At 43.1% G+C, this 12,230-nt stretch overlaps 1 protein-coding gene across 1 annotated transcript in view; it reads right to left on the reverse strand.

The window, feature by feature from the left end:
- LHFPL5 (lipoma HMGIC fusion partner-like 5) overlaps window positions 1-11,994 on the reverse strand; it is a 13,461-nt gene extending 1,467 nt beyond the window's left edge. The window contains exons 1-2 of the mRNA XM_006882175.1: window positions 11,583-11,994; window positions 3,976-4,212 (exon numbers count right to left, since the gene is read on the reverse strand). Of these exons, the coding sequence (XP_006882237.1) occupies window positions 3,976-4,212; window positions 11,583-11,994 (649 nt within the window). The remainder of the gene's footprint in view (window positions 1-3,975; window positions 4,213-11,582) is intronic.
- Between the last annotated feature and the right edge of the window lie 236 nt (window positions 11,995-12,230).

Here is a 12,230-nt window from a genome sequence, read left to right on the forward strand (position 1 = left end):
AGTGCAACAATGAATGAATGAGAACCCAAAATCTCTGTAAATGTTCATTAAAACTAATAAAATTTAATAATAATTAAAAATATCACTACTGCAAAATCAGAAGCATAACCATTAAAGCATTTATAGGAACTCAAGGGGGGAAAGGCACAAAATGGGTGGAGCGAAACCATGGGGTTGCACAGTTTGGTGAGTGGAGGCAACAAGGAAGGAGATGACAAAGATCTGGGCAAAAAGACAGGGTAACAATGGGCAAGTTCCAATGATGATGAATTTTATAAAACACAATAAGAATAATTGTATTAAACATGATATGAATATAGTATGAATAAAAATAATTCAATGAAATAAAAAAATTAAAAAAAGATCACTGCATTCATAGGCATTTCATGTGGATCAAAGTAAAATTAAATCCTTAACAAATTCAATCTTTTTCCTTTACATTACTACTTTCAGTGTAAATTATACCTCAACATGACAAGAGTCCTCACAGCCAGACACCAGGTAAGAGATATGCAAGAAATTTCTATCATTCTGAGTTGTCTTTTCACTTAATTGATAGACACAAACACTGCAAAGCACCAACACTTTCAACTTTATGAAATTACATTTCTTTTTCCTTTGTTCAGTTTAGATGCCATATCTTAGAAACTGAGCCAAGATCTCAAAATTTACACTAAAGGTTTCTTGAAGAATTTCTGTTTTAATACTTGTGTCTTTGATCTGTTTTAACTTTCTACATTATGTAAAATAGGGGTCCAAAGTCATTCTTTTGCTTGTGAATGTCTTTTTTTCCAGCATCATTTGTTAGAAACACTATTGTTTCCCCATTAAATAGTCTTGACAGCCTTGTCACAAGTCCATTAACTTGTGGAAACAATATGTCCACCAACAAATAAGTGGATAAACAAACTGTGTTATATACACACAATGGAATTCCACACCAATGGTATCATGCTTGATAAAATAGAAGATCAGCAAAAAAAGAAAATCTTCAATAAATTGGGTTGACAATAGTGGCTGCAACAATTGGCTTAAACATAGCAAAGATTGTGAAGAGGGCATGGGACTGGGCAGTATTTCATTCTTTAGTACACAGGGCCATTATGACTAGGAACTGAGTCATGAGCACTTAACAGCTGCAACAAAGAATAAGTCCTGGTGCATGCTGCAGCATAGATGGACCTGGGAAACACCATGCTGGCGTGAAGGACATCAGTTGCAAAAGAACAAGCACTGTATGATTTCACGTATATAAAATACATAACACCCAAACATTGTCATTGTTGTTGTGTACTGTTTGCACAAAAAAAGAGTGCCTATCCTTTTGTGGAGCATCTGGTGGATTCAAACCCTGTGCCTTCAAGATTGCATTGTAGCTTCTTGACAGGAAGCCACCTATGCTCCATGTTGTTGTTGTTGATTGCCTTCAAGTTGAGCATGACTCATAGCGACCCTGTGAACAAAAGGCCTGAAGCCCCTCTACAACTATTGACATTTATCAAAGTTCATAGTTTCCAGGGGCATGTTATTTAGGGAGTGGATGCCGCTCCTCCTGCTTCCTAGATATTGTAAATCTTGAAAGTGTGTTATCTGTCCTGAAGCTAATTTGATATAATAAACTGGCGAAATTTGCCCTGGAGAAATGCTTTCTGAAAGCAGTAGATGCATGGAATTTAGCTTGGGGGGAGGATTAAGCCCCACCTAGTACTCTGAGGTGGCCTGGATGGCACCTAACAGCAACTAAACAAGCCCTCTGAAGAGATTTGCATTTGCATAGATCTTCCTTGGACTTCAGAGGAGATGTACATCTGGAAGGGGCGGGGGAGAAAGGAGACTTTGACCTTTAAAATCTGGGACAAGTAGTTTGGCTTCTGAGGCAGAGTAATGCCCCTTTCCAGGACTTGAAGTTAAAGGACGCTGGTGAGTATGATCACTCATGGCGACGACCACTTGGATCCACCAGAGTGGAGTTCGGAGACATGCAGCAATAAAGGAATGGACTGAGTTTGGACATGTTCCATCAGCACTGTTGACCTACTGACCTAGCATGCATATGGATAAGCACAAAAGAGTTGCTGACTTTGAGAAACAGGGAGTCATGAGGACTGCCTTCTTGTTGACTTGGCTCCATGTTGGGGTTAAGACTGGATGAAGGGACCTATCCGTTTGGAACACAGGAAGAAGTGTGGACTCCTGAGTTGGCAGCTGATGCCCACTTGGACTTAACCTTAGATGGCTTGAGATGAGTTGACCAGAACCCAAGAAGATGTTCCAGGCTGTGGTCTAGTGTTAATGGCTGCAACGTGATGGTTTGTTCTTGACTGACCTTTGTTTATGGATGCAGATGGTAAAAGTTTTAACTGGAACAGAAACCTTTGTAAACCAAAGGTTATATATGATAAAAATAAATGCATAGCAACCAAAGCTTAGTAGTATTTAACAAAGGTAGCAGGGAGGGAGAAAGGAAGTGTTTTTTGCTTGGGGATATTGAGTGTGTGAAACAGGTAGTATAAAAATGCTTTGTGAATATGTCCAGGTATATTTAAAGGAATCCTTTAGGCCTGGAAGCCTACAGCTCCGGCTGTTCCTACCAAACCCTCTGGAAGAACCTCCATCACTGAGGAGGAAGCTATTTGTACTTACTGCTGGTGGAATCCCCAACTCTGATCTTTCATCACAGGGGTGCTGGGAGGATTAAATAAAAATGTTGTGAAACAAATTTCACAACAGTCTTCCTTGAAGAAGAAACTTCAAATACTAGTTCCATTTTGCTTTCTTTCACAGGGTACTCAAGGGACCCATCCCTTAGAATCCTCCTACCTATAGGAATCAATCATACAACAATGGAAACACATGGCCTTCTTATCTTCTCCTTGACTCAGTTCTTTCTAGTAATTGATTTTTCATCTTTAACCAAATAACTTAGGTATGGAGGTCTCTCTGCCCTCAAAAAAGGGTGAGAAGGTACTGATTGTTCTCTATGGAAAAAATGGGCCCTGGAGTGAGCAGAAAATCTGAGTGTCAGGACAAAGACTTCAATCTTTGGTTTGGAATAACAAGTAACAGAGGTGGAAGTGAGAGTGGGGTGCTGCTTCTAATGTAGGTCTAGGGGCTGATGTGAAGACTACTTCAGAGAAAAGAGGTCAGAGAGGCACTACCAGGGCTTGCTAGTGGACACCCAAAAAGAGGAGCAATTTTTAGGATATACAGTGATGTGACAAAGACCATTCCTTCTGATTAAAATATAAAATTCACCCTCTGAGAACTTTAGCCCTTCAAAGTAGAGAGATGAAGGGCCAAATGATAAAGCAGGAAGCACCCAAGGATGAAGGGATGTCCATGGGAAGAGACAGGGACAGTTTCTAGGGAGTGTCCACTAGGGCCTCAAAAGTTAGTTACAGTTGAACTCTCTGACAGGTGGGTAGGATTTGGATGAGAGGGGATTGAAACAGGGCAGGTATTCTGAGAATACTAAGACTGTCTAAACCTAGGGGAGCCTGGGATCCCTCACCTGCACTTCAGAGCTGTCACCTCTACACCTTTGCTGGTTTATCTCAGAGTACCCCACATAACCTGCCTTTCTCCTTGTTCCTTACAACCCACCCATCCCCTCTCCCCTCCCTTGGTCCTCCTCTGCCTAGCAAATGCCCATGTTTACTTCAAAACGTAATCCCAGTGCCACCTTATAGGCAAGCCCTCTCTTGGCTCTCCGGCTTGAGTAAGACTCTGTCCTGTAGACTCAATAGCACAGCCAGATCAGCTTCGACTACAGAGAGCCTCTGCTGTTACAGAGCCTGCCACACCCTACTGTTTGCTTCCTGGAAAACTTCTTTGGCTTAGGTTCTGGGAGGAAAGGGTCTGTCTCTGAGTTTTTGTGTCCCCCATCCTTTGACCAGGGCCCATATTTCCACGTCCTAGCTAAGAAGAACTCCCATTTCCCACCCCAGGACCATTGCACATTAGGGAGTAGATTACCGTTTCCATCTGCCTTGTAGTCGTCAGGGAGGAGTTTGTCCTGCCGGTAGCCCAGCACAAACGCCAGAAAGGAGAGGATGAGGGCGTCGCCAATGCTGAGGATGGCCAGCATGAAGGCCCAGCGGATGGTGCAGTGGCCTAGGGTGTACTTGCCGGTCTGCTCCCCGCACATGCGCCGTACTTCACTTGAGTCCCAACCATCTGGGTAGACCAGGCAACCAATCATCAGGCCTGTGGCTAAGAGGGCAAGAAAAGGTGCAGATGAGGATGACTGTTGAGCTTAGCCTGCTACCTCCACCAGACCACCCCCAGACCACCTTCATCTTGTCATCTCTCTTCACCTTGTGTCAGCAGCCTGAGAGGTACAGCTTATCCTATTACCCTTCTTGTAGGACATGAGTGAAAAAAACTTAGGTTGCATGGAGACGTGCTCCTGGGATCAGTCATTAGGGACAGAGGCAAACATTGAGTGAGTTTCTCAGTGCAGGGAGGGTTCTTAACCACAACAGGCCTTCCAGACCTCCTGCTGCTTCTCTCCCTCAGCACATCCTACCCTCAAGTGAAGTCATTGCTTCTAAGGGAGATTCATCTCTTTGCTTTCAACAACCCTGAAATAGAATTGTCTTATCCTTAGTGTGACAAGCATTGTCAGGCTATAGTGTGGTTATCAGTGTTTGTTCTTTTTATAGCACATAAGAAAATGATGTGATCCACAAGTCAGCTATCTCATCTAGTGGATAGAGGAGGCTTTGTGGCTCCTTCCCCCTTCCTTTATGAATCTTCCACTCCTGCAAGCCAACCTCCTCGCTCTGACCTGGAGCAGTATAGCACAGCACACTTTTAAAATTTAACACCACCCATAGGACATTCATTTACCTACTGATTCCCAGGCATCTTCCCTGGTTTCAGAAGATCTGGTCTGAGGTGAGGAATGTGTGATTTTTACAAGCTCTAAGTAACTCTCTCAATAAGAAAGTCTAGAAATATGAGGACACTCTGCTGGATTTCAAGTCTAACTCTCCACCAACTCATTCTGTGACCCAGAGTAACTACATCAGCTTTCTTCACTATGAATTCCTCACGATAAAGTGGAATCCTAATAGAAACTACCTGTTGAAGTTATGGTGAGGTTCAAATGAGTTAACATTGATAAAGTACTTAGAACAGTGCTTGATACGTTGGATTCCCTATATGGTGGAAATGGTGTTAACAAGCTTGGCTATTAGCCAAAAGGTTGGAAGTTCAAAACCACCCAGAGGTACATCAGATAAAGACCTGGTGATCAGCTTGTGGTGGTAGGGGGGGATCGGACATTGAAAACTTTATGGAGCAAAACTCTACTTTGACATACATGAGATCAGAATTAACTCCCCAGCAATTGGGAGTTTAATGACTTGGAACTTAAAATTAAAAATTAAGTTTTCCTACTTTACCTCACTTCTACCAACACCTACCATACATAAAACTACTCTTTCTTCATGCCCTTATAACATCTTTTCCAACATCCCATTCTTTCACCCACAGACAATAATCCTGAAAGACTATGTTTGGTAATAGCATTTCAGACTTAGTGACAATCTGAATGAAAAGTCTTTCAGGAAAGCATTTCATGCTGTGGAGGGGAGTCCTCTCAGAGTTTTGTGGTCAAACCTATTAATCAGGCTCTTCCCTACTTGGTGATGTGAAACCTGCCATGGCCCTTAGCTTAAGGTTTTGTTGTTTGTTGTTATATACCATTGACAGATATTGGCAGCTAACCTTCCAGCAGGTTTTTAGAGGCAGTAAATTGCATGGGAGGAGACTGCCTGTCTTTCTCCCAAAGAGCAGCTGCTGGATTCAAACCACATGTCTTTGGTTGGCTACACAACTCCTTACAACTAGTCACAAAAGCCATCTTAGTTTAAAGGGATCTCCCCACAGATACTTGGTGCATAGGTGAGTGTGAGGAGAAAGTGGATTTTTCTCCTTCTTTCTGGACTTTGTATTCTCTACATTTTTTACAATTCTTTTTCTCTAAAGCATCTCCCTAAGGGAATTGCAGAAAAGGGCTCTTCTTTCATCGCTATCAAATTGGAAACAATTCACTGGTAACCCTGAAGCAGGAGATTGCTCATTTCCATCAGAGCCACTGGTGGGTTGGGATTGCAGACCGCCTTTGGGTTAACAGCACAATTCCCTATGGATTAATCCACTAAAGCTCCCGTAGGTTATGGTCACTCTACTCAACACACTTATGGCTTTTTGCCATTAGTGGTGTGATGTAGAGGCCTGCATAGAGTCCTCAATTTACTTACCCTTTCTCTCATCTGTAAAATAGGAATAACAATGCCTGCCTTACAGAAGGTTTATAGGATTTAAGCATGAACGAGTATAGAAAATCTTTGCTACCATGACTGGCATGGTAAAGGGCCAATAAGCAATATCATGACAGACAGAGAAAAGATTGAAATTGTCAATAATTTTATCTGACTTGGACCTTTGGTAACTAACACCCTTGGTACTAGTAGTTAAGAAATCATTGGGAAAGTCTGCCATGAGGGACATCTCCAAAATGCTAAGTAGCAATGGTGTCAGTTTAAAGACTATGGTGTGCCTTATTCAGGCTATGGTCTTTTCAATCACTTGCTATGTATCTGAAAGCGGACAACGAATAAGGATGATAGAAGAAGAGTCATGATGTTGGAGGAGACTACTGAATATCCCATAGACTTTGCCAAAAGAACAAACAGATATGTAGATCCTAGAGAAAGTGCAGCTGAAATGCTTTTTGGAGACAAGTATGATGAAGCTTCGTTTCATATACTTTGGACATGTTGTTAGGAGGGACTGTTCCTTGGAAAGGAACATCATACCTGAAAAAGTGGAGGGTAAATGAAGGAGAGGAAGACCTTCAGTGAGAGGGGATGACATAGCGACTACAGCAAAGGGCTCAGTTAGGTCAGAATGGATGAGGATGGCACAGGACAGGAAAGGGTTTACATCTGTTGTTCATAAGGACACGATAAATTGTACTGGACTTGATGGCACCTACCAACAACAACATTATTACTGGCATAGAAGTCTAATGGAACAACCTGGGTGGATAATCATGTTTAAAATATTCTGTGGACATAGTAGAATTGTACTTCCTTATCTTCCTTCTCCCCACACTTGAAATTATGTATGCCTATATACTTCCTCCAGCAAATGAATTCATCATGCAAATATATTCATCTCCCACCTGCTGGCTGTGGGCACACCACCTCCTCGTCTCTCCCTTTGGCTCACCTTTCCTTCTCCTGCACACAGAATGAACTCTTCCAGGCTAGAACAGTAAATTACTGGAATAAGACCTACCAGAGCTCTCTGTTCATCCCTGTAATGACAGCAAACAGATGGTGGCTGTTCCAGCAGTGGCATCACTAGAGGTGGTGCCACCTCTCCCAAGCCCACCCCACATACACAGACTTCTTTCCATACCAAACCATTCAGAATCCTTAGCAATGCTTATTATAAACTTTAATCATTGAGCAATATATGATAAATATAACTGGAAACTGCTTAAGTGTTATATTGCTTAGATTATAGGAATACTAAACAAAATTGTTTCGTAAAATCTTTCTACATTGAACATTGAACTGCAACATTATTAGTTTTCGAAGGGAAGCTTTTAACATATTCTTCTTTCTTTTAATTACTACTCCATTCTCTAAAAAGCGATTGGCATAGGTTCATAAATAGGAATTACCACAGTTTTTAAGTGAAAAACACAGAAAATCTAACAAAATTAACAACTATAAAGTTAGTGACATTAACAGCAACAAAGGGAGCAAGAAGCTGTGCTGCCATCCTGAAGGCATGTGGTTCGAATCCACCAGCTGATCTACGGGAGAAGGATGGGCAATCTCCTCCCATGCAATGAACTGCTTCTGAAAACCCACCAGAAGGTCAGCTATGAGTTGGTTCCAACTCGATGGTATACAACAACATCAGCATAAAAAATAATAGCACATGCTTAAAGAAAGTGTAAATGAAACCAGGTGAATTTGAACCATCATTGTAATTTGGTAATAATGACAGCTCTCACTGAACCATTCTAAAGGTAATGTAGTGTAGAGTTTCATAACCTTGGTACATTGATACATGCAAGCTGGACTTAGGGGGAAAAGAAACGTTGTTAGAACTGCATCAGAGAGCTGGACAATGACTAAGGATAACAGAAGAAGAATCAATGCCTTTGAGTTGTGGAGCTGGAGAAGAGCATTGAATAAACCATCGGCCATCAAGAACACAAACAGATCTGCCTTGGAGAGGGTGAAATCAAGTTTCTCTTTGGTGGCAAAGATTTTGAAGCTCCAGCTCACATACTTTAGACACATGGCCAGGAGGGACCAGTCCTTGGAGAAGGACATCGTATTGCAAAGGTGGAGGGATGGCGCAGAAGAGGAAGACCCTGGATGAAATGGATCGATACGTAACCAGAGCAGTGGGGGTAGTAGGTGTGTCAGAATTAGTGAGATTGGCTCAGGGAAGGGCAGGCTTCAGAGCTGTTGTACATAGGGTTGCTACAAATGGCAGGTGACTCGACATCACATAACAACAACAACATAACTACATGGAGAATTTTTATAAAATCCAATCAATTTCTGTTGAAGTATCGCACCAATATAAACAATCATTTTGGTTCACCCTTTCTAGCAGTGTCACGTGGTATAACCCACATCCCTCATACCCTGTGGCCCAGGTCTCACTAGAGAACAGCGCTGACTTTCACTAAGCATGTTTTGTGAGCAAAAAATAAGGCTTTGTTTCAAGTTACTGAGATTTGGGGGTATTTGCTACTATGATATCTCCCTTCCTTTTTGATAATGACTGATGAAGTTGATTTTTGTGTTTTTCTCATTTACTGAGCACCTACTTATTGCCAGGCATCGTATCTGATGCTTTTCATGTATTATATCATACTCTCATGAACCCTGAGAAAGGGAGTACTGCTGCCATATTCTACACATGAGGTTAGCAAGGCTTTGTTGCTACGCTGTAGCTCCTCCCCCGACTCACACACACTGCCCCAGGCATCAGCCCACTTTCCCTTCTTCCTTCCTTTCCCTGGCCCGGCTTCTTGGCAAGGTGAACCTTCCTGTGTTTAGGCCTCTGCAAATATCTCCCACCTGCTGGCTGTGGGCACACCACCTCCTCGTCTCTCCCTTTGGCTCATCTTTCCTTCTCCTGCACACAGAATGGAACATAATTCCACCTCCCCTCTCTCCCAACATTAATGTTTCATAGCCTGGTGCCTGGCCACCTCTGCTATCACTGTCTCCTGCCAATGACCCAGATGGAACCTCACTCATGTGGCCTGTTTGCCCTCCCCTGCTGAGGCCCTCTCTGTAATGCTTGCTCAGCAACTGGCACCTGAATGGGTAGGTGAGCGGAGGATGATATAGATTCCTCGCCTCATTATCCCCCAACTCCTACACCATCAACCCTTGTTGTGCCTTCGAGTTCTGACCTCCACAGGTCCTCAGACCACAGTCTCCTTACACTCTATCCAGTAAGCCTCTGACTGTTTTGCTCACCTCAAAATGCTTTGCTCAGCCTTTCCTCATGCCCTCTTGTTCACTATTCAAGTCCTTTCTAGAGCACAGTCCCAGCCAAAGAGCATCAGTTGTTTGGAAAACCAAGTTCAAATCCCTCATCTTGCCTTACAATGACTTGATTTCAGCCCATATCCTCCTCCTCCTCTTCCTCCTCCTCCTCCTCATTATAATGACCAAGTCCCTTCCATGTGGCAGGCACTGTGCTGGAGATACAATGAGTACACAAGGGGAAAAGTCATTCCTCACAATATAGATCACAATAGAAGTTGTTATTGCTAAAAAACCCCATGTTGTTGTTGCTGTTACGTGCCATCCAGCTGACTATGACTTAGAGACCTTATGAACAATAGATAGAAACCATGCACTATCCTTCACCACCCTCACAATCTTTGTCACCCTCACAAATGCTCAAGTTCATTGTTGCAGTTACTGTCAATTTATCTTGTTGAGGATCTCCCTCTCTTCACTGTCACTCTACTTTTTCAAACATAATGTCTGTTTCCAAGGACGTCTTGACTTCCTTCTTTCTCATAAACACATACACCCTACTCCTGATATTTCCAAGATCCTGATTTCACACTCATTCTTCAGCTACATGGATTCATATTTTCATGTCACATTCAACAGATGGCACTGGCACATTTGTCCTTCACTTGGCAAAATCAGAATCATGTTCTATTTTCTGAGATGCCGTTCCTGCCTCAATGCGATTCCTCTTCAGAATCTCATCTTTCATGACTACTCAAGGTTTGCCTCACCAATCTCAAAGATAAGCAAGTGATATAGTCGTTCATTCAAATAGCCTAGGACCTATCTAGACATAGTAACTGGATCAGAATCTCCAGGGGTATTTATTTTGAAAGTGCAACCATACTTAAGATCCAATGGGCCAGTGATGGTTAATTCTCTCAAGAACAGTTACATCAATGAGGCAATCAATGAGACAGTACAAGGGATGATTGAGTATCCAGTAACCCATGACCCTGATATGATGTACTAGAGTTCATTCTATTTCATTTTGATGCAAAGATACAAAATTCTCCTTTTCCTTTCTTCCTTAACACAGTGACAAGCGCACACACTCTCTCTCTCTCTCTCTCTCTCTCTCTCTCTCTCTCTCTCTCTCTCTCTCTCTTTCTCCATACTGCCCACACAAAGACTTGTCTCATTCCTGCTCCCTTATCCTACAGAGGAAAGTAAAACAGGAGTGGGGAGAGGGCATTGCTGAAGTGTTAAGTGAGGCAAGCAGCCTGCATACAAATCTGGAATGAAAGAGTCTGTATTTTCTCTCAAATGTACTTTCTTTATATACTCAAAGTCAAGTTTCCTGCTAAGAACCTTTGCTATAAAATGGAAGAACTATCCACTTCACTAGTAGTGAGGCTTTTTCAGATAATAGCTATGAAAGTACTTTGTAAAGTGTTACACCTACATAAACATGTTGTTTGTTGTTGTTATATGCTGTTGAGTCGCCTGCAACTCATAGTGACCCTATGTACAACAGCCCTAAACCCTGCTCTATCTGGTGCCAACCTTATTATCTCTGACACACATACCCCATTACACCAGTCACTGAATCAATACATCTAATCGAAGGTCTTCATCTCTTTTGTTGTCCCTCTACCCTCCCAAGCATAACGTCCCTCTCTAATGACTGGCCCCTCCTTGCAAAGATGTCCAAAGTATGTCAAATGAAGCTTCAGAATCCTTGCCTCCAAGAAGCAGCCTGGTCTCACCCTCTCTAGGGCGAACCTGTTTGTTCTCCTAGCAGTCCATGGTCTATTCAATACTCTTCTCCAGCACTACAGCTCAAAGGCATTAATTCTCCTTCTATCATCCCTAGTCATTGTCCAGCTCTCTGATGCAAAGCAAGTAATTGAAAACACTATGGCCTGAATCAGGTGCACCTTTGTCTCCAGACTTACATCGTTGCTCTTCAGTATTTTGTGACTCAGTAAAATATCTTCAGAACACCTTTGTTTCTTGAGACCTGCTGTCCTCGCTAGCCCTCCCAACATCCTCACTTACCCGCAGCCAGCTGCATCCATGCGCAGATCTTGTATACGGTGGCTGTGTTGCACACGAAGAACAGACTGAAGCAGATGATGGAGCCAATGATGAGGAACATGGCCAAGGCCACAAAGAACATGGCAGTCTTGAAGGCTCTGGAGGGGATGGAAGAGAAGTCGAGGGGGCCCCCCTTGCAGATGAGCTCAGAGGACAGGACGTTGCCCACGCAGTAGGAGAATAGGCCAAAGTACCCCGCCTGGGGTGTGTTGACGCTGTCACCGATCCAGTAGGGTTGGATGAAGAGAGCCATGACCAGCACAGAAAAGCAGATGGTAAGCGTGCCCCACATCACACCGATGGCCCGCGAGTTCCGCACATAATTGGTGTGATAGATCTTGGCTGCCTCTTGGGCGGGAAGTAACTTCACCATTGTGAAGGCAGCAGGGTCCTGGGCTGCAGAACTAAGACCGGGAAGCTGTTAACTTTACGGATGGAGGCCCAGTAGGCCCCTTTTCTGCTGGGTTTGGGAAAGAGCCTGAGGTCAGGACAAGAGGTGAAGGTCCTTCGGAAGTAGAGGAAAGGCGATTTGGTAGGGCAGGGATGACAACCTTGACCTTTTCAATGTGAAGCTTGTCCAGGTCCCTGGATCTACTCTAGTCTCGGGTC

This window comes from Elephantulus edwardii, unplaced genomic scaffold (assembly GCF_000299155.1).
Source record: "Elephantulus edwardii isolate Elephantulus edwardi_28Jun2011 unplaced genomic scaffold, EleEdw1.0 scaffold00017, whole genome shotgun sequence".
In the NCBI taxonomy this organism is placed as follows: Eukaryota; Metazoa; Chordata; class Mammalia; order Macroscelidea; family Macroscelididae; genus Elephantulus; species Elephantulus edwardii.